This window comes from Gobio gobio (assembly GCF_949357685.1).
Source record: "Gobio gobio genome assembly, chromosome: 24".
Taxonomy (NCBI): domain Eukaryota; kingdom Metazoa; phylum Chordata; class Actinopteri; order Cypriniformes; family Gobionidae; genus Gobio; species Gobio gobio.
In genome coordinates, this window is record NC_137120.1 from 38,284,663 (window position 1) to 38,307,722 (window position 23,060).

The window sequence follows — 23,060 nt, forward strand, 5'->3', positions numbered from 1 at the left end:
AGCGTGTTACTTCGTTTGGTCAGACAGTGTTGGATTCCTTTTCCACCGCAGTGCAGATAGAACTGGATAGGATTTGTATTACTTTTGTGTGAGATGACAAATTTAACTTTGTACAGCCAAGTGTTTTGACAGGAACAGGGGAATTGTAAAAGATGAGCACTTGATGAAAACTTGATCCGAAGACTCGTGCCTTCAGAAAGTGTGAGTATATGCATTATGAGTGCAGGTTTTTGAAGAATATGACCGACGTGATGATTTCTAGAGATGGTACTGAAAGCAGATGGATGTTAAAAGACCATTACTTCCATTCAATTGTCAAGCTTGAAAGTTTTACAACCTACTATCCAGTTAAATGCGTCAAGACTAAGCTATCCAGAGGTTGCAACCCACTTCTGCAATCTCGTTTTTGTTTTCTGGGAACGGAACTGGATATTCAATGAGAAAAATGAATTGTGTCCATTGGGAATTGGCTGGATAATGAAAAGTAGGTGTTGCGTAGTCGAATGGAGGCAGGAAAACAGCTGAAAAAAGGTGGAAAAAAATATTAGGTTAAAGATTCGTCAGGCACAAAAAGAGCAGAAACATGCTTTTGAAACGTATAGTAAATGGGCTATTTTGACTTCATGTTGACTTGCATAACAATATCACGGCCCTAACATCTGCGTGCTGACTTCACCAGTTCCACCACGGCCAACTTCCTCCAAACACATGTGTTTATGGGTGTGGGTCTTTCTCTCCAGAGCCCCTCTTCATATCTGGTCTAGGGAGCAACTGCAGCTTATTTGAATTCAAAGGGTGGGGCTACACGTTCAGATAGCCGACATGAGAAAAATATGAGGTTCATATCTGAAAAGCACCAGAGAGAGACAGATAAAGAGGTGAGACGTTTAGCACATGGCCCTTTAACAGCGTGCACTGTCAAACTCGAGGCAAAGTTCCAGTCAGTGGACGTCAATTGGTGAAACAAGGCAAACCAACCTGCTGCCGCTGGCCTGGTAAGTTTTAGCTCTGTCGTTCACTCCACTTTGTTGTGTTTTTGCTGTCGTGAGACCCTCATGTAGCTTCGTAAGGACATGCTGCCCTTTCGCTGGGACAGAAGGTGAGGACATTAGATCCACGCTGCAAGGCAACACCTGCAATGTAACTAATTGTCGGTCTCATTCTGTCAGCAGCGACGCTTTCGAATTTGACAAATAAGACTCATCACAGGCGCCTGGTCCTTCGTGTCACTTTTGCCTTTTCCTGGGAAAAGTTTGAAATAATCCACAACACCTTAATTAGCTTCCACACGCACATATTCCTCCTCTATGTGACTTTACGCTGAAGTGACTGATTTGGAAGGTTAAACAGGATTAGCATGCTGCTAAGCTAACATTGCGATAATCTAATAAGTATAAGAAGCACATAGCACTCATAAATGTTAAGTAAAATGTTTTTTTGTTAGACTAGACTTTTTCATTATTGAACAAGTGAACGTCTAGTCAACAAGTCAGGTGGATTCTGATTGGCTGTCAGTGTTTTTATCGTTCATCAGATGGGAAAAAAATCTTTCTGAAAGTGATTCCAACTATATCGTTCCTCTGTGTCATTGTTATAGTTGTGGTATGGACTCCGGTATTCTTTTAGCGATTATTAAAACGTTATAGTTATTGTTATAGGTACTGTCCATATTCCAGTAGGCCTAGTTGATGTTAGCATGTTGCTAAGGTAACAACATGATGTAATAAGCATAAAAAAGTACATAGGACTAAAAATATTGATTCAAAATTACATTTTTATATTAGATTAGACTTTTATTATTTCTAGTCAACACATCTGCCATCTTGTATATTTTTACACAGCTTGTTGATGGCCTATAGAAGCATGAAAAGGAAAATACACGCACATTTTGAGTAAAATAGTGATTGTTTTATTATATAAGACTTTTTAAATGATACACTCTAAAAAATGCTGGGTTAAAAACAACCCAAGTTGGGTTGAAAATGGACTAACCCAGCAATTGGGTTTTTTTAACCCAGCGATTGGGTTGTATTAACAAGCAAACATTTAACCCAACCGCTGGGTTAAAATGACCCATTCACTGGGTTAAAACAACCCAATTGCTGGGTTAGTCCATTTTCATTGTACTTTCATTCAGTGTACTTTTTGATGTTTAACATATTACAAGTGTATAATCCAACCCGATCTCACGGCAATTCGTATATATTTTACGAGGTTTGTACAACCTCACTCATACAAAATTTGTAAGTTTTTTGCTAAATCGTACTTATTTGACGAGTTGCCAAATTCGTATGAATTCGTACGAATGACCTACCTCAAAGCCCGCCCCTAAACCTACCTGTCACTGGGGTTTAGACAAAACGTACAAATTCGTACGAGTAAGGTCGTACGAATTAGCCACCTCGTAAAATACGTACGATTTGGTCGTGAGACAGCGTTGGTATAATCAGCATTTCTCTGGACTTATCAGCCATTTTATCACAAAGAATAGTCTCTATTGATTCCAGTAAAAACTGATGTTAGCTTGTTGCTAAGCTGACAACCTCAAATTTTTTTTACTTTTATTATTTCTAGGCGACACATCTGCCATCTTGTATATTTTTACACAGCTTGCTGATAGCCTATAGAAGCATAAAAAAGAAAGTACACACACATTTTGAGTAAAATAGTGATTTTTTTTATTATATAAGGCTTTTCAAATTATACTTTTTGATGTTTAACATATTACAAGTGTATAATCCAACCCGATCTCACGCAATTCGTATATATTTTAAGAGGTGGCTAATTTATACGAATTTGTACAACCTCACTCATACGAATTTGTACGTTTTTTGCTAAATCGTACGTATTTGACGAGTTGCCAAATTCGTATGAATTCGTACGAATTACCTACCTCAAACTCTGCCCCTAAACCTACCCATCACTGCGGTTTAGACAAAACCTAAAAATTCATACGAATTAGCCACCTCGTAAAATACGTACGTTTTGGTCGTGAGATAGCGTTGGTATAATCAGCATTTCTCTGGACTTATCAGCCATTTTATCACAAAGAATAGTCTCTATTGATTCCAGTAAAAACTGATGTTAGCTTGTTGCTAAGCTAACAACCTCATACTCTAATAAGCATCAAAAGTACAAAGCACTCGTAAAATTGATTAAAATACTATTTCTTATTAGAATGCGCTTTTTAATTGATATTTTGCTACGTGAATTTCTAGTCGACTTGTCCACCTTCTTGGAAACATTCTGTTTACGTAGCTTAAAAAGCACGAGAAGTCCTTTACACACAAATATTAAGTAAAATATTTTTTTGTTTATTATACTAGACTTTTTGATTGCTACTTTTGAAGTATTGAATAAATTATATCAATTATATAAACACACGGGGAGACTAATCAACATGAAAAACTACAAAGAACTAAAAAATAAAGCACAGGAAACACTTCAACTTAAAGGGTTAGTTCACCCAAAAATGAAAATTCTGTCATTAATAACTCACCCTCATGTCGTTGGACACCCGTAAGACCTCCGTTCATATTCGGAACACAAATGAAGATATTTTGGTTGAAAGCTGATGCTGAGAAAGGCTTCAGACAGGCCTCCATTGGCATTCAGTACATTGACACTTCCAAGATCCATGAAAGGCACTTAAAACGTCGTTACAAAGTCCATCTCACCACAGTGGCTCTACAATAATTTTACGATGCGACGACAATAGTTTTTGTGCGCAAAAAAAAATCAAAATAACACCTTTATCCAACTTGTTCTCGACTTCCGTGTATGCCTCCACGACGCATGCGCGAGAATATGACGCAGATCCGGCGTTCGGACATATGACCCAGAAGCGATTTGTTTACGAGCAGAGGAAGACGCGCGTGTCTAAGCTGTTGGATTCTACATTGATCGTGCTTTAGGTCTCGGCGTAGTGCTCAAAATGGGGCTTAAGTGTGTATTTCATGGATTCCCGAACGCCGTCGCTACATCATATTCTCGCGCATGCGTCGTGGAGGCACACACGGAAGTCGAGAAAAAGTTGGATAAAGGTGTTATTTTGATTTTTTTTTGCGCACAAAAAATATTGTCGTCGCATCGTTAAATTATTGTAGAGCCACTGTGGTGAGATGGACTTTGTAACGACGTTTTAAGTGCCTTTCATGGATCTTGGAAGTGTCAATGTACTGAATGCCAATGGAGGCCTGTCTGAAGCCTTTCTCAGCATCAGCTTTCAACTAAAATATCTTCATTTGTGTTCCGAAGATGAACGGAGGTCCAACGACATGAGGGTGAGTAATTAATGACAGAATTTTCATTTTTGGGTGAACTAACCCTTTAAAAGTCCAAGGACAGACACAGAGCACATGTGATACCGCCCTATACCTTAAATAGGGCACTATTTGAAGGGACAGTCATTTGTAGGGATGTCCGAAACCATAGTTATTGAGTGCACTTATTCTATCCCACATTGCACCACAATAACGAGTGTCCGAATTCACTCGCTTGTTTTCATTCACTCCTTCAAGTGAACTGTATTAGTGGACTAATGTAGGGAATAGTGAATGAGGGTTTAGGGGGCGATTTCGGATCCAGCCATCCTTTCTCGAGTCTTCCGCCATTTTCATTTTTTTTTAGCTTGCACTGCATTCTGGGATTTTCTTCTTTGTAAAGGATATGTGGGTTGTTGCCTTAAAGGATTAGTTCACTTCAAAATGAAAATTTCATGATATTTTACTCGCCCCCATCTCATCCAGGATGTTCATGTCTTTCTTTATTCAGTCGAAAAGAAATTAAGTTTTTTGAGGAAAACATTCCAGGATTTTTCTCCACATTATGGACTTCAATGGCAACCAAAATGTTGAAGGTCCAAATCAATGCAGTTTCAAAGGAAGGGCTTCAGAAGCTCTGCACGATCCCAGACGAGGAATAGGGTCTGATCTAGCGAAACCATCGGCCATTTTAAAAAAAAACATTACAAATTTATTTATGTCTTAAAAAATGTCTTTTTAACCTAAATGACCGGAAAGTGACCTTTCCGACGTAATTACGCAATCTGTGGTGGTTACAAAGTATATCTTTTTTTTTTATGACCGATCATTTCATTGGATAAGACCCTATTCCTCGTCTGGGATCGTGCAGATCCTCTGAAGCCTTTCATTTGAAACTGCATTGATTTGGACCTTCAACATTTTGGTTGCCATTGAAGTCCATTATGTGGAGAAAAATCCTGGAATGTTTTCCTCAAAAAACTTAATTTCTTTTCCACTGAAGAAAGACATGGACACCTTGGATGAGATGGGGGTGAGTAAAATATCAGGACATTTTCATTTTGAAGTGAACTAAACCTAATTTTTGTCCAAAAGTAAGGTAATGTAGAAGGAATGAAATTATTTGAGCATGTATATGTTGTCTTAAAATGCTGCCTAAGTAGACAGAACACTAGCACAGTTGATGTGTCTTTAATTAGCTGTGTGTATGTATATGTGAATCTATTACTGCTAGTTTACTCTTTTGAAGATGACCCTTTTAGTTATCATATATGAGACTCGTTCTTAAATTGGGAAGAGAAACTCTTTCAACGGCAAATTAAAACTGCAGCATGTTTACGTGAACTGGCCGCAAGATCAGTGAACAGATTCATATGTTCTTGACTGATAACTTTGAGCGCTCACCAGTGTTTCATCCAACGATTAATTTTCTAAAAATAGGGGCGTGGGTCTGTATGTGTGCGGCGACAGCCAATCAGAAGCCAGATCTCTCTCTGAGATTCTGTGCCGCAGCCAACAGCTTCACAGTCTGATATCAGACAACTGTCGACACTTTCTGATCACAGCTGATGTGTCAGAGCTAACTGAGAGTCTCATGAAAGCAGTTTTTCTTCGTAGATGCACCAGTATTGAAGAAAATACAGTGTTAAAAACATGATTATACATACATTTTAATATGTATTTGTATTTTAAAAACGGATACCCTCATGATTCTTGTCTAGATTACATTACCAACAAGCAAGTCATGGAGAATTTTACTTCCTACACCCCACTCCCTACCAAATCTACACTCTCCATAAGCCCAAATGATCCAGATCTACAGACCACAACTTTACACAATGCCACATGTAAGTGTGTGTTTCTCATATTTCTGAATAACTAAGGAGCCATTTATTCACTCTTTCACACACTGTTTTGTTGTGATTGCATAATTATAACTTAATTGACTTGAAATGTATTTGAAGGGATACTTTACCCAAAAATCTAATAAAAAATATTTTCAGTCCTGAAATGTATTTATTTATTATGATATATGTGGTTGTTTGGGGGTTTGTTTGATATATATATATATATATATATATATATATATATATATATATATATATATATATATATATATATATATATATATATATATATATATATATACACTCACCTAAAGGATTATTAGGAACACCAGATAAATTTCACATTAATGCAATTATCTAATCAACCAATCACATGACAGTTGCTTCAATGCATTTAGGGGTGTGGTCCTGGTCAAGACAATCTCCTGAACTCCACACTGAATGTCAGAATGGGAAAGAAAGGTGATTTAAGCAATTTTGAGCGTGGCATGGTTGTTGGTGCCAGACGGGCCGGTCTGAGTATTTCACAATCTGCTCAGTTACTGGGATTTTCACGCACAACCATTTCTAGGGTTTACAAAGAATGGTGTGAAAAGGGAAAAACATCCAGTATGCGGCAGTCCTGTGGGCGAAAATGCCTTGTTGATGCTAGAGGTCAGAGGAGAATGGGCCGACTGATTCAAGCTGGTAGAAGAGCAACTTTGACTGAAATAACCACTCGTTACAACCGAGGTCTGCAGCAAAGCATTTGTGAAGCCACAACACACACAACCTTGAGGCGGATGGGCTACAACAGCAGAAGACCCCACCGGGTACCACTCATCTCCACTACAAATAGGAAAAAGAGGCGACAATTGGGCATCGTTTAAATGCCACGGCCTACCTGAGCATTGTTTCTGACCATGTCCATCCCTTTATGACCACCATGTCCCCATCCTCTGATGGCTACTTCCAGCAGGATAATGCACCGTCACAAAGCTCCAATCATTTCAAATTGGTTTCTTGAACATGACAATGAGTTCACTGGACTAAAATGGCCGCCACAGTCACCAGATCTCAACCCAATAGAGCATCTTTGGGATGTGGTGGAACGGGAGCTTCGTGCCCTGGATGTGCATCCCACAAATCTCCATCAACTGCAAGATGCTATCCTATCAATATGGGCCAACATTTCTAAAGAATGCTTTCAGCACCTTGTTGAATCAATGCCACGTAGAATTAAACTATTGTTGTTCCAAACCTGCATGAGTTTCTTTGTTCTGCTGAACACAAAAGAAGATGTTTTGAAGAATGTTTGAAACAAAGATAATAGAGCAACCATTGACTACCATAGTATTTGTTTCCCTACTATGGTAGTCAATAGTTGCTCTTTCTGCTTGGTTACAAACATTCTTCAAAATATCTTATTTTATGTTCAGCAGAACTAAGAAACTCATGCAGGTTTGGAACAACATGAGGGTGAATAAATAATGGGTGAACTATCCCTTTAAGGCAGTTCTGAAGGCGAAAGGGGGTCAAACACTGTATTAGTATGGTGTTCCTAATAATCCTTTAGGTGAGTGTATATATATATTGATATACACATTTATAACAATCTTCAAAAAACAAATAAAGACGTTGAGATCTGAAAGGGCGGGAAAAGTAGGAAGTCAGGAAAACATAAAACATAAATATAGGACTTGTGCAGATGGTGTTTTGTGATTCTGGTCTGGTAGAGCTTTGTTCAGGTTGGCCTTTGATTTAGTGCCTTTGAAAAGTGCCCGATTGGTGTATGTACACGAGGCCTTTTCATGATATCCAGCTTTGAGCGAATAACGGCAAGGATGGCGAAGTGTGTATTGATTCTTCAGACTCCTTGTGTGTGGATAGTGTTTCAGGATCATGAAACTGGATCTACTTTTGGATTAAAACTAAATAACTTCCTCTTAATATATGAATATACAACATGTTCACAATAGTCTAATTGTTTAATGTTATATAATATCTATTTCATATTTCTATTAATATATGTTTATAATAATCATAAGTAATGAAAAAAGACAATGAATTTCTAAATGATAAAATAAACTATAATATAAAATTATGATGTTGATAAATTATAATTTATATGATAAATTATAATTATTATTTTTTTTAAATGATTTTTAATATATCTATTTTATTAAAACAATAGAAATTATCATTTCAATAAAATTATTATTTGTGTACATTAGTAATAAGTAAAGCATATTCTAAGTATAATATAGCTCAAATAAATTATAATTTAAAATTATACATATAATTTGAAGCATGAAGGAAAAACATTGCATCATTTATTTCCATCAAGAGGTGCATCAATTTTTTGGTTAAGATCTTGTATTGACAATGCAAGAGTCCAGCACTCGGTAAAGTGTGTATTCAAAGTATGGCCTGGAATATGGCCATAATGTGTCTTCCTACATGGTTGTTTAAGAAATTAAAGCTACACACTCAATCAATTAGGGTTAGAAGAACGGTCGCCAAACATATAACACGCTAGAAACACAATAATCATTGCAATAATGATCCAATCATAGACTCTTAAGCATTTGCCTATTTTAATCCAAACAGAATTGGCCGAGCAGTGTGTGTATAACTTTAATGTAAATATTGTAAACCTTTTTTCTTTGTTCTACAATAAAAAAATATTTCATCTCTCCATCATTCGCTGTGTCCTTAAATATCTCTTCAGAAAGACTTTGGACTGTGATCTGACTGGCAGGAAAGTGGAGTGCCTATACATTTTGCTGTTGTCTGAAAGATCTCCATGTTGGAGCAATAAAAGGCTTTTCTTCCAGTTGCGTTCCTCCCTTTAGCCGTTATAGAGTGCCTCTCGCTAAACAAATTGCACATCACTCTAGCGCGGCGGCCCGGCGTAGAGCAAGCAATGTTTTGAAAGCTTGAGATTATTGGGCTGCCATACGTGCGGCAACTTACCAAGACAAAGAGAGAGTGTTGTATAACAGTTATTGTGCGCACACAAAAAGGACCATAACAATATGTACTAAAACCACATTTGGCAAGTAATTGTTTCTCGAGGGAGCTTTTGTAAAATAATGTTTGCATGGATTTTTCATGATAAAACTCTTGATTTTTGACAGCTATTAATTAACTAAAGGAAAAAATATTGTATACCTTTTAGCCATAAAAGGGGGGGGGGGGTCTGTTTGAGTCGAAAATGTCTGTTTTCCTAGCCTAGTCCTACCAGACTCGCGTACGTTTCATTTGTACAGAGAGTCTGGCCACTATCCATTGACAAGCGTTAACTTCCTTGAAGGCGGGAACTCTGTTGAAGTTTAAAACTATTGGATCTGCCCAGAGCCGCTCTGGATCTGCCATAACCAATCGCTAAAATTTGGTCGTGACGCATGTCATCTCAAACTAGCGCACAACATCAACGTCATCGTTCTCACCCACTCCCTCTGTTCGCTGATTGGGCTGATATGAATACAATTGTCACTCATAAAATTAAACATCTTGAAAAATAAAAATGCATCTACAAATATCTCACAACACAACCAAATACAAAAATGTGCTGCAAATACTCACAATGTAACCATATATAGAAACGTGCTGCAAATACTCGAAACTCAACCAAATACAAAAACACGCTGCAAATAACACAGACCACAACGGAAATGTTTTTCAAGGGGACCCCAACAAGTGACGAACCTGGCTGGGACGGCTTACTGTGCTGCTCAATGTCTACTCGTCTGTGGTGCTGTCAATGACCTGAAAGGTTTGTTTTTTGTTTATTTTAACATGTTTCTGTATTTGGTTGTGTTGTGAGTATTTGCAGTGTGTTTCTGTATTTGGTTGCGTTGTGAGTATTTATAGTGTGTTTCTTTATTTGGTTGCTTTGTGAGTATTTCCAGTGTGTTTCTTTTTTGGTTATGTTGTGAGTATTTCCAGTGTGTTTCTGTATTTGGTTGCTTTGTGAGTATTTCCAGTGTGTTTCTGTATTTGGTTGCTTAGTGAGTGTTTGGTTGCATTGTGAGTATTTGCAGTGTGTTTCTGTACTTGGCTGTGTTGTGAGTATTTGTAGTGTGTTTCTGTACTTGGCTGTGTTGTGAGTATTTGCAGATTGTTTCTGTATTTGGTTGCGTTGTGAGTATTTGCAGTGTGTTTCTGTATTTGGTTGCGTTGTGCGTATTTGTAGTGTGTTTCTGTATTTGGTTGCTTTGTGAGTATTTGGTTGCGTTGTGAGTATTTGTTGTGTGTTTCTGTACTTGGTTGTGTTGTGAGTATTTGGTTGCATTGAGTATTTGTAGTGTGTTTCTGTATTTGGTTGCTTTGTGAGCATTTGTAGTGTGTTTCTGTACTTGGTTGCGTTGTGAGTATTTGTAGTGTGCTTTTGTATTTGGTTGCTTTGTGAGTATTTGTCGTGTGTTTCCGTATTTGGTTGCTTTGAGTATTTGGTTGTGCTGTGAGTATTTGCAGTGTTTCTGTATTTGGTTGTGTTGTGATTATTTGTAGTATTTCTGTATTCTGTATTTGGTTGTGTTCTGAGTATTTGCAGTGTGTTTCTGTATTTTTGTTTGTGTTGTGATTATTTGTAGTGTGTTTCTGTATTTGGTTGTGTTGTGAGTATTTGTAGAGTGTTTCTGTTTTTGGTTGCGTTGTGAGTATTTGCAGTGTGTTTCTGTTTTTGGTTGCGTTGTGAGTATTTGCAGTGTTTCTGTATTTGGTTGTGTTGTGAGTACTTGCAGTGTGTTTCTGTATTTGGTTGTGTTGTGAGTATTTGTAGTGTGTTTCTGTTTTTGGTTGCGTTGTGAGTATTTGCAGTGTTTCTGTATTTGGTTGTGTTGTGAGTATTTGCAGTGTGTTTCTGTATTTGGTTATGTTGTGAGTATTTGCAGTGTGTTTCTGTATTTGGTTGTGTTGTGAGTATTTGTAGAGTGTTTCTGTTTTTGGTTGCTTTGTGAGTATTTGGAGCACAAACGATGTCAATCAGGTTTTCTTAATTTGCTGGTGTTTTTTTCTATTTGCATGTGTTTTCTTCAGTTGCAGCGTGTTGAGCTCTCTCGGCCACTGTACACAAGTTATTCTGTCCAATTTGTGAGTGAATCAGTCAGTGAGTTAAATAGTGAAATAAATAATTCAGATTGGTTCTTCGAACCTGTTAACATTATTCTTTAAAATTATTTCACTCAAAAGAGTGATTTTTAGCACTTAGATTTAGTTGCGTTGCCTATATGAATACATTTTACTTGTAAAATGAAACATAAATCTTGCAAAATAATAATTGAGATCACTCATAACAAAGTTAGAGAAGTGGTGTTGACAACTATTCCATTTTTTATTATTTTATTAATGTTATTCAAAACAGATTTCTCTGAAACAAGCCTCAACTGTGCCAAATACCCAAATTCTAAAAGTCGTATCTCATCATTAAAAGGCTCATAATTTGCTTCTGAATAAATTACCGTTTAGTATCAATGTCTGATTAATGAAAGAATCCTTCTTTTGAGTCAAATCTCGTCAGAGAATCATTTGAACAGGTTCACAGAACTGGTCTGAATGATTCATTCAGGAAACAATCTGATCGATTTTTTCACAGTTGGACTATTCAGTCATGAAATGGATTGATGGAAATGTTCACAAACATTGAGTTGAATCTTTTGTAGTAAAACACTGGCATTTCCTACTCCAACAAGTGCCTGTTAATTCTGAAATTACCCCACATCCATGTTAAACAATTCCCATCTGAATATCACTTAAGATCTGCCTCTTGTCAATCCTACCTTGATATGTCACGTAATGAAACTTCTCATTCTTCTGAATTCATAACGAACTGTGTTTCATCTCCAGGCTGAGGTTAAAATGTCTTTGAGATTTATTGTTATTGTGCCTCTTCAGATCTGGAGGGCGTTCTCGTCTTTTTCTTGCGTGCCAAATCGATTGCAGGTAAACTAATCTACTTTTGAAGTCACCTGAATAAAGAAGCCCTCCAGACGAAAGCTTTTACCGTACATGCCGAGTGGACAGGGAATTGTGGGATTGCAGTCAATGGGGCCTGTCATGGTTTCCATGGTTGCCGTCTCCAGGGAGACGGAAGATGAGAGAAGCATCCATGCTGATTTGGGCTCAGATAACATGTGAGTGGATGTAGACTCCATAAAGTCTTAAAATCATTTACGTAATATGAGGTATTTTTATGGTTTTGTAAATAATTTGCTGTACCATCCATCTATTCAAGGGTTCAAGAGTTTCACATGAATTTTGTTTTAATGATTTCATTAAGTGATAAAAGTTCAGTGATTCAGTGAGTTGTTCAGTGAGAGTGACTCGGGAAACAAATCAGTCAAATTTGTGAATTGTTCAATCCTGTTTGTGAATGTTTCAGTCAGTCCATTTCACAAGCAAATTGGTTTTCGTAAACAAGTCATTTTGTGAGTCTGAATCTATCATTTGATTTGGTGAATGAATAATTTAGACCAGTTTTGTGAATCATTCCATTGTTACCTTAAACAAGTCTTTTACTCCATTTTAAGAGTGAATCAGTAATTCCGTTGGGTGAATAAATCATTCAGACTGATTGTGTGTGAATTGTTCAATCATTTTCACCCACAAGTCATTGAGTCCAATTTAAAAGTGATTCAATTGTTTTGTAGGATGATTAAATCATTCAGACCAGTTAATAGTTTTATTGTTTGCATTTATTTGGTTGCGTTGTGATTATTTGTAGCTCTTTTCTGTATTTGGTTGTGTTGTGAGTATTTGTAGTGTGTTTTGTATTTGGTTGAGTTGTGAGTATTTACAGCTCTTTTCTGAACTTGATTGAGTTATGAGTATTTGCAGTGCGTTTCTGTATTTGGTTGCGCTGTGAGTATTTGTAGTGTGTTTCTGTATTTGGTTGCATTATGAGTATTCGTAGCTCTTCTGTATTTGGTTGAGTTGTGAGTATTTACAGTGTGGTTCTGTATTTGGTTGAGTTGTGAGTATTTGCAGGTGTTTCTGTATTTGGTTGAGTTGTGAGTATTTACAGTGTGGTTCTGTATTTGGTTGAGTTGTGAGTATTTACAGTGTGGTTCTGTATTTGGTTGAGTTGTGAGTATTTACAGTGTGTTTCTGTATTTGGTTGCCTTGTGAGTATTTGTAGCTCTTTTCTGAACTTGGTTGAGTTGTGAGTATTTGCAGTGTGTTTCTGTTTTCGGTTGCGTTGTGAGTATTTGCAGTGTGTTTCTGTATTTGGTTCCTTTGTGAATATTTGTAGTGTGTTTCTGTATTTGGTTGCCTTGTGAGTATTTGTAGCTCTTTTCTGAACTTGGTTGAGTTGTGAGTATTTGCAGTGTGTTTCTGTATTTGGTTCCTTTGTGGTAAACTGAGGTCCACCAGCAAGGGGGCCTCAAGGGGGTCAACGTTTATCTGATTAACATTCTGCTACCAAAAAACGTCTTTCTCCATTAACCTCCATTGACTTAAAAAAGCCGGATTTCGTCAACATAATAGATGTCTACCAATGACGAACTGCTTTGTCTGGAACTTTGGTTGTCTTTTGACTTCTCAGGATAGTTGGTGACAAAGGAATGGGAAGACTTTAGACCTCCTTGGTTGACCTGCTAAGCCACGTTTGGTGAAGTTGGTTAGGGTCTACATGGTCATGTAAAACCAGATTGACCGCCATAAGCTAGTCTGACTTCAAGGCATTAGGTTGAAAAGCGTTTTTTGACATAGAACCAATGTCTATAAATTCACCAATTTTTGAATGAGAAGGACAAGATTAGAAAAAAAAAACGAAGAGACTTTAACATTTCTACCGCTGACATGAACTTGGAAGGACACAGCCCGAGGTAGGGTTAAGAAAACAGCAAAAAGGTTCACACATCTGCTGGAAGAGGACCAGAGGCATTAGATGACATGAGCATTCACTTTAGCACGATCCTAACAGAAAAAAAGGTGTGAAAAACGGAGGTGTGGGTTGTGATTTCCTCTACTGTCGCCACTTTCTTCTCACTTAGAGCGAGAAGAGCACACTTGAAAGGGAGATAGGATGTAGACAGGAAGTAGATATCTAGTCGCAATTTTTCTGTTGCCATACAGGCAGACAATAATTGGCATTGAGCGATCCGGACAACACAAACGTACTGGTAGTGTGTTTTCACACTCCCTCAGGAACAATAACAGAATCGGAAATAACCTAAAGCCTACAGTGGAAACTCAAACATGCTACAGGAGAAAGTGGACACAATTGTAAGTGTGTGCGCTACAGACTCTCTCCCTCTCTCTGATACACACACACACACACACACACACACACACACACTGTGCTGGTCTGATTAAGTGGGAGTGTCGGTTTATCGTGGGCTCTCAGGGAGTCATGGACGCAGAGCTACAGGAGGACTCACACAATGTGTCTTGCAGGCCTGATAGCACTAGGGTTCTCAACTCTGCATGCTCCATTTGTCCAAGACCACTAGAGCAAATACTTCTGTTTGTATTTGTTAATACACTTTTTTTGTGAGTGAAAGTGAATATGCAAATTTGTAATTTCTCAGTATTTCTCTGATTCGTGGTATACTAACTAGTCGTGGTGCAATGTCATCAAAATCACCATGAGTGATGACCTTAGACCTTTACTTTTTTTACCTTATGCAGCTAAAACAATACTTCCATCTATTGTAGAGGACATCATGGATTAAAGGTTAAATTTGCTTTTTCTATTGAAAATGAATGTGATTTTGATGAGGTCTCAGATATTTGGAGCTGTGTATGTGTCTTCATTTCCCTTACGTCAATACTGTGCCAACAAGAAAAGTTTTTTTTACCCAGAATCCCACTGTATCTCTTGTTTTCCTCTGTCAATTAGAGTAGTGACAACTGGAGCAAGCGATAATGGCATATTTCCATTGCATTCTGGGATGTGAGTAGACAGAGGTGCTTGGAGCAATTATCAGCTTCTTCAAACACTACACTGGCGTTCTTTAGGATCTTAAAATCTGCACTGTTTGTCTTAAAACACAAATGGCTTTTACAACACATGCATCCTGTGTCCTTTTGAATATCAAAAAAGAAAAATAGCAGGAAATAATGTTGGCTAAGTCTAAGATTTTTTTTTAAATTAAATGTATTTAAAAAAAAAAAGAACAATTTCAATTTCATGTTGATTTTATAATACATTTTTATGCCTTGTGCTTTTTTGAATATTACATTCCATGTGTGTAGCTGTTTGTAAATCTGACCAATCAGAGCAGAATAGACCAATCACAACAGCCTGGGTCTGACCAATCAGAGCAGAGTAGACCAATCACAACAGCCTGGGTCTGACCAATCAGAGCAAAGTAGACCAATAACAACAGCCTGGGTCTGACCAATCAGAGCAGAGTAGACCAATCACAACAGCCTGGGTCTGACCAATCAGAGCAAAGTAGACCAATCACAACATCCTGGGTCTGACCAATCAGAGCAGAGCAGACCAATCATAGCAGAGTAGACCAATCACAACAGAATGGGCCATCTGACCAATCAGAGCAGAGTAGACCAATCACAACAGACTGGGCAATCTGACCAATCAGAGCAGAGTAGACCAATCACAACAGACTGGGCAATCTGACCAATCAGAGCAGAGTAGACCAATCGCAACAGACTAGGGATGCACGATATTATCGGCACGACATCGGAATTGGCCGATAAATACATAAAATATAAGAATCGGCATCGGCTGATATAAAAAAATTATGCCGTTATGCCTTGTCGATATGATAACGTGTTGAAACGAGCCTGCAATAACTCACATGTGCAAGGACTGCTATAGTGATAAGATCATGTCAGCGGTGTGGTCATTCTTGAAGCAAAAACAAGCACATACATTGCATGTATGGTTATTTATATTGACCGTTTTTAAATGCTGCCTTGAATTTGTGAATGTACTGAAGGACGTGACCGACAACATAGGGTTGCAGGGTTTTCACAACAAAACTAGCCAAAAACAATCGCGTCTCCCCACTCTCTAGCGGGCGCGCGCAGCAGCCTCCACAGCAGCAGAAGCCTCCTCCAGGTCCAAGTGCCCGCCCGCTAAACGTCTCGGTTACGTATGTAACCCTCGTTCCCTGAGGAGGGAACGGAGACGTACGTTAGTGACTAACGAATGGGGGTTTCGCTTAGAAGCCAATCATCTTCATCGTATTCAACAGCGCCCAATGGCAGTGCCAATGCCATGGGCATGCGGAATTTGCATGCGTAACTCCGCCCCACCTCGTGGGTATATAAGGAAGTACGCTGCGAACATCGCATTATGTTACTGCTGCAGGAGCCAAGACTGAACTCCGCGTTCCAGGCAGCACAGCTGACGTGGCTAAGGAAACGTACGTCTCCGTTCCCTCCTCAGGGAACGAGGGTTACATACGTAACCGAGACGTTCCCTTTCGTTCAGTCACTACGACGTACGTTAGTGACTAACGAATGGGGGATCCTATTCAACAACGCCACTCAGCTGTCATCCAGTGCCCTGCGTAAGTGTGAGATCCCGCCACTTAAGGCCCTAGGACTCCCACTTATCACAGGATTACCAAGGTACACTGGGAAGCATATCCCAGTGAGGGAAATGCCAAGATGCCTACCGTAGGGAGGACTTAGAGAATACACAGATCTCTAGGGTACCAGCCGAAGGTGGATTTTTAACCCTAGGGGTGGCAGGGACTTGCCAAGGGAAAGACACCTGCTCACTGAGGAGGCTTACGGTGGGAATACTCGTGTGGGGGTCGCCGGAGGGGAACCATGCACACGGAGCACCTGGCCGGACATGAGGGTCTGGGCTCGAAAGGGCAGACTGAACTGATGTCGGCGTAAGCAGTGCTGGAGGAGCTCAGGGCTCTCGGGGAGCTCACCTGAGGAAAATATCGCACGTATCCAGTCCTTGGAGTGGAATGGCGAGCAAGCGAAGACACCTGAGCCTGGCCCATTACCGGCCACCCGTAGGGGCGAATACATAGTCGGACACTGGCTCCACTCGGAGATTGTAGAATCTGGCGAATGTGTTGGGTGTCGCCCAGCCTGCAGCTCTGCAGATGTCTGTTAGCGAGGCGCCATGCGCTAGAGCCCAAGAGGAGGCCACACTCCGGGTGGAGTGTGCCCTCACACCAAGGGGACATGGTCGGCCTTGCTGCTGGTATGCCAAAACAATGGTGTCCACTATCCAGTGAGACAACCTCTGCTTTGAGAGAGCGCTTCCCTTCCGCTCTCCACCATAACAGACAAAGAGCTGGTCTGAGGTCCTGAAACACTGCGTCATGTCTACGTAGGCGCGGAGAGCGCGTACTGGACAGAGCAATGCCAAGGCTGGGTCTGCCTCCTCCAAAGGCAGCGCTTGCAGGTTCACCACCTGATCTCGGAACGGAGTGGTAGGAACCTTGGGCACATATCCGGGCCGGGGTCTCAGGATCACGTGAGAGTTAGCCGGCCCGAACTCAAGGCACGCTTCGTCAACCGAAAATGCTTGCAGGTCCCCGACCCTCTTAAGCGAGGCCAATGCGGTCAGCAGAGCCGTCTTCATAGACAAGAACTTAATCTCGGCCGACCGCAAAGGCTCAAAGGGAGGCCTCTGCAGAGCACTTAAGACTACTGAGAGGTCCCAAGAGGGAACGAGAGGAGAGCGAGGAGGATTCAGTCTCCTCGCCCCCCTCAGGAACCTGATGATCAGGTCGTGCTGACTTACCTTTTTGTCTCCCAGGAGATCGTGGTAGGCAGATATTGCGGCCACGTACACTTTAAGGGTGGAGGGAGACAGCCTTCGCTCCACCCCCTCCTGGAGAAACGATAGCACGGACCCGATCGGGCATTTCCAGGGGTCTTCTTGGCGGGAAGAGCACCATGTGACGAAGAGGTTCCACTTCAACGCGTAGAGACGTCGTGTAGACTCAGCTCTAGCGGAAGTGATGGTAGCGACCACCGCAGGTGGAAGGCTACTCAAACCTACCGTGTCCCGTCCAGAAGCCACACGTGGAGCTTCCAGAACGCTGGACGCGGGTGCCAAAAGGTGCCCCGTCTCTGAGTAAGGAGGTCCGGTCTCAGAGGAATAGGCCAGGGAGGGGCTGTCGCAAGGAGTAAGAGTTCTGGGAACCAGGTCTGGCCGTGCCAAAGCGGGGCGACCAAGACGACCTGCTCCTTGTCCTCCCTGATCTTGCACAGTACCCGTGCAAGAAGGCTCACTGGGGGAAACGCATACTTGCGTAGCCCTGACGGCCAGCTGTGCGCCAGTGCATCCGTGCCGAGGGTGCCCTCGGTCAGGGAATAATACAGGGAGCAATGGGAAGAGTCCTGGGAGGCAAACAGATCTACCTGTGCGTCGCCGAACCGTTCCCATATCAGCTGGATCGTCTGGGGGTGGAGTCTCCACTCTCCGGGGAGAGGCTGAAACCGTGAGAGCTCGTCGGCTGCACAGTTCAGGTCTCCAGGGATGTGGACAGCACGAAGGGACCTCAGGCGCTTCTGACTCCACAAAACGAGATGGCGGGCGAGTTGAGACATACGGTGGGAGCGTAGACCGTCCTGGTGGTTGATGTACGCTACTACGGCCGTGTTGTCTGTCCTGACTAGCACATGTTGACCCTTCAGCAACGCTCGGAAGCGGTGCAGGGCGAACCGTACAGCCAGTAACTCGAGGCAATTGACATGCAGAAGGCGCTGGGGTCCTGTCCAGGAGCCCGCGGCTGCTTGTCCATTGCACATGGCACCCCAGCCCGTGGATGATGCATCTGTTGTCACAACAACATGCCGGGAAGCTCGTTCTAAGGACACTCCGGTCCGTAGAAACTTGAGGTTCGACCACGGGGTGAGTGTCTGTAAGCAGGCCCGGGTCACTGGGACCCGGAGCGTGCCAGACCGCCATGCCCATCTCGGGACTCGATCGCGTAGCCAGTGCTGAAGCGGTCTCATATGAAGCAATCCGAGCGGCGTTACCGCGGCTGCAGATGCCATATGCCCCAGGAGCCTCTGAAAGTGTTTCAGTGGAACCGCACTCTTGCCCTCGAGTTGTCGAAGGGAAGTCAGCAGAGACTGCGCGCGCTCGCTCGAAAGCTGCGCGCACATGGCGACCGAGTCGATATCCATACCGAGAAAAGAGATCCTCTGCGCGGGGCAAAGTTTGCTCTTCTCCCAGTTGACCCGAAGGCCCAGACGGGCTAGGTGATGGAGCACCAGATCTCTGTGTCCGCAAACCTGCTCTCGAGAGGGACCCAGTATGAGCCAGTCGTCGAGGTAGTTCAGGATGCGGACCCCGTGCTGCCGAAGGGGCGCAAGGGCTGCCTCGGCAATCTTCGTAAAGACGCGAGGGGACAGAGATAGCCCGAATGGTAGAACTGCGTACTGATATGCCCGCCCCTCGAAAGCAAACCGTAGGAACGGTCTGTGTCGAGGCAAAATGGAGACATGGAAGTAGGCGTCCTTCAGGTCGATCGCTGCAAACCAATCGTGTGGACGAACGCATTCGAAAAGGCGTTTCGCTGTCAACATCTTGAACGGAAACCGGTGAAGGTAACGGTTCAAGACGCGCAGGTCCAGGATTGGCCGTAGCCCACCGGTCTTTTTGGGTACAATGAAGTACGGGCTGTAAAACCCGCAATTCATCTCGGCTGGAGGGACAGGTTCGATCGCACCCTTCGCCAGTAGGGTGGCAATCTCCGCTCGCATGACGGGGGCATTGGCCCCGATCATGGTGGAACGGACTCCCCGGAAGCAGGGAGGAACCTGCGCGAACTGAATCGCGTAGCCGCGCCTGACGGTCCGCTCGACCCAGCGGGACAGCCCTGGAAGCTGAAGCCAGACATCCAGAAACTGCACCAGCGGGGTCATACGGTGTACAGACGTACCCGGTGTGGGCTTGCAGCGATGCAGCGTCACCGGCCCGGACATGGGAGGCTGTGGGGCGTCCCGGTGCGGGGGCACGGTTGACAGCTGCGTCCTGACAGAGGAGACCAGGGAAGGACGCGCATTCCACTGGGGTCTGCTCTGCCAGGAGGCTGGCGACAGAGTGGGATGCGAGTGGCGGGACCCGTGGGTGGCGCGCACCGTCATCACCGGACTCTGTGGGCTCAGGGATGGGAGTGTTAATTCTTTCTTTGACCAACATAGGGTGCTGCTGACCCGGGGGCCAGCAGCTGAACAAAGGATTCTCCCCCGGCCCTCCACCGGGGGAAGGAGTGGTCCTGCTACCATCTCCTCGAAAGAATTTCCCATCCCTGAGCCGTCCGTCTCAGGAGCGCCGCTTGGCCTGGCGTTTAGCGGGGCGCGGGGCGGCCTGAGGGGACTTGGACGCCTTCCTACGGCTTCCTCCGTGACCCGGCCCGGGTGAAGGCTGCTGCTTGGACCGGGTGGGAGGGGCGGGAGCCTTAGGAGGGCGTCCTCGGCGTGGAGCAGACTGAGGCGACTGTGCGGGCGGCTGGGTGGAGGCAGCAGCTGGCCGCCGGGGCAGTACGTGTTTGATTGCCTCAGTCTGCTTCTGGGCGATTGAGAACTGTTGGGCAAAGTCCTCAACCGCCCCGCCGAAGAGGCCGGCCTGGGATATGGGGGCATCGAGGAACCGGGTTCGCTCGGTGTCCCGCATATCGGCCAGGTTCAGCCACAGGTGACGCTCCTGGACCACATTTGTGGACATCACTTGACCCAGGGAGCGTGCGGTCACCTTCGTCGCCCGGAGAGCGAGGTCGGTGGCGGCACGCAGCTCATTTAAGAGCCCCGGATCAACTCCACCCTCGTGCATGTCCTTGAGGATCCTGGCCTGGTAGACCTGGAGGATCGCCATGGCATGCAGCGAAGCGGCAGCCTGCCCCGCGGCTCTGTGCGATTTCGACACCAAGGTTGATGTGAATCGACAGGCTTTGGAGGGGTGCTTAGGATCACCACGCCAGGTTGAAGCGCTCTGAGGACACAGTTGCATCGCAACAGAACGTTCAACTGGAGGGACCCCAGTGTACCCTTTAGCTGCCGCCCCATCGAGGACGGAGAAGGCGGAGGAAGTCAGTGAACGGTCACGGGAAGACAACGGGGACTTCCAGGACCGCGTGAGTTCCTCATGCAGCTCGGGAAAGAAAGGTATTGAGGGCAAGGACTGACGGGTGTCAGCGCGAGCCCCCAAAAACCAATCATCGAGCCTTGAGCGTTCGGGACAGGGTGGAGGGTTCCACTCGATCCCTAAACTCGCGGCTGCCCGAGACAACATGGCTGTCAGCTCTGGATCTGACTCGGGCAATGCTGGCACGCCCGAGGGCGGCAGCACAGCCGAGTCATCATCTCCAGAGGACTCGAGCCCACCTTGTGATGCGGTGATCGACATCGCATCCTCCTCCGGAGCGCCAAATGAGATGCGCGGGGGGGCAGGAGCCGGCCCCGCGATCTGCATCTGAACACTCGCGGGTTGCAATGTGCAAGACGGGGGTGTGGCCCGAGGCATGAGCGTCGGGGCTTTGTTCCACACCGTAACCGTCAAGTCACCCTGACCACCAGCCGAAGTACTGGGCCTCTGAGACTCAGTAGATCGGGGTGTGGTAGAGGGGACTCTCACTTCAGAACGAAGGTCTTGACCGCAACATTGCGATGGTCATGTTCCCGCAGTGAGAACATGACTCATCCGCGAACGCTGTCTGAGCATGCTGAAAGCCCAAACATACCAGACAGTGTTCGTGCCCATCAGAGGAGGAAAGCAACCGACCACACCCAGAAGTACACGGACGAGACATCCTGAAAAGGACGCGTCACGTGTAAGCTCTTTTATGAGAGGAAAGCCTCGCAGAGAACGCCGAAGCGCCCAGGGACCACACACCGGCTGTCTAGCGGACCTCTGCGCAGATCAGCAGGCAGGCAGTATGATGATCACTGGAACGCGCCGTAACACCAACGCCTCTGGAAAGCTGCTCGTCTCGAAAGCTGTCGATGACTCAGATCAGGCTTGTAGGAGTGAAGAGATCCTCTTGGCTCCAAAGCAGAAACATAATGCGATGTTCGCAGCGTACTTCCTTATATACCCACAAGGTGGGGCGGAGTTACGCATGCAAATTCCGCATGCCCATGGCATTGGCACTGCCATTGGGCGCTGTTGAATACGATGAAGATGATTGGCTTCTAAGCGAAACCCCCATTCGTTAGTCACTAACGTACGTCGTAGTGACTGAACGAAAGGGAACTGTTATATCTATATGTAGAGGGGGGCGCTGTTGTTACAGTAATAAAATGAAAAGTAGAATACACAAATAAATTGAAGTTACTTTTTTTTCTGAATAAATAAAGCAGTAATGATGTCAAATCACAAACATGACACTGTTTCAAATTAAATACTTGTATATACAGTTTATTAATCTGTAATACAATTTTATGAAATGGATGATGAAAAATAATCCAAGGAGCACTAAAATAATTGTATATTTTTTTATTTGAAGCTAAAGACAGCATCAACTGATGCCATGCCACCCCCACTTCATAGGCACAAACATTAAATCCAAAAATAAAATATTTAGATTACAACTGAATCTGTCTGGGATGAAAAATCACTGACTTTATTATTATTATTTTTAGAGAAAATATACTCTTATTATAAAAATAACTTTATTAACATTTATTTATCTTTAACAAGTATCCTTTTAGCAAGGAGACATCAGAAATCTGAAACCAGAATGAAAAAAAAAATGTTTTTGCTCAAAATGGTGTTTCCAAACAAAGGGAAAAAATAAACATATATCGGTATCGATATCGGCATCGGCCAAAATGAGTTGAAAAATATCGGCATATCGAATATCGGCAAAAATCCAATATCGTGCATCCCTACAACAGACTGGGCCATCTGACCAATCAGAGCAGAGTAGACCAATCACAACAGACTGGGCCATCTGACCAATCAGAGCAGAGTAGACCAATCACAATAGACTGAGCCATCTGACCAATCAGAGCAGAGTAGACCAATCACAACAGACTGGGCCATCTGACCAATCAGAGCAGAGTAGACCAA

At 43.2% G+C, this 23,060-nt stretch overlaps 1 protein-coding gene across 1 annotated transcript in view; it reads left to right on the top strand.

Moving 5' to 3' along the window:
- Positions 1 to 810: 810 nt before the first annotated feature.
- The window catches only part of LOC307120130 (uncharacterized protein), a 72,003-nt gene continuing 49,753 nt past the window's right edge, over positions 811 to 23,060 (top strand). Inside the window, exons 1-2 of the mRNA XM_079807013.1 lie at positions 811 to 995; positions 5,984 to 6,109. Of these exons, the coding sequence (XP_079663139.1) occupies positions 6,007 to 6,109 (103 nt within the window). The 5' untranslated portion in view covers positions 811 to 995; positions 5,984 to 6,006. The remainder of the gene's footprint in view (positions 996 to 5,983; positions 6,110 to 23,060) is intronic.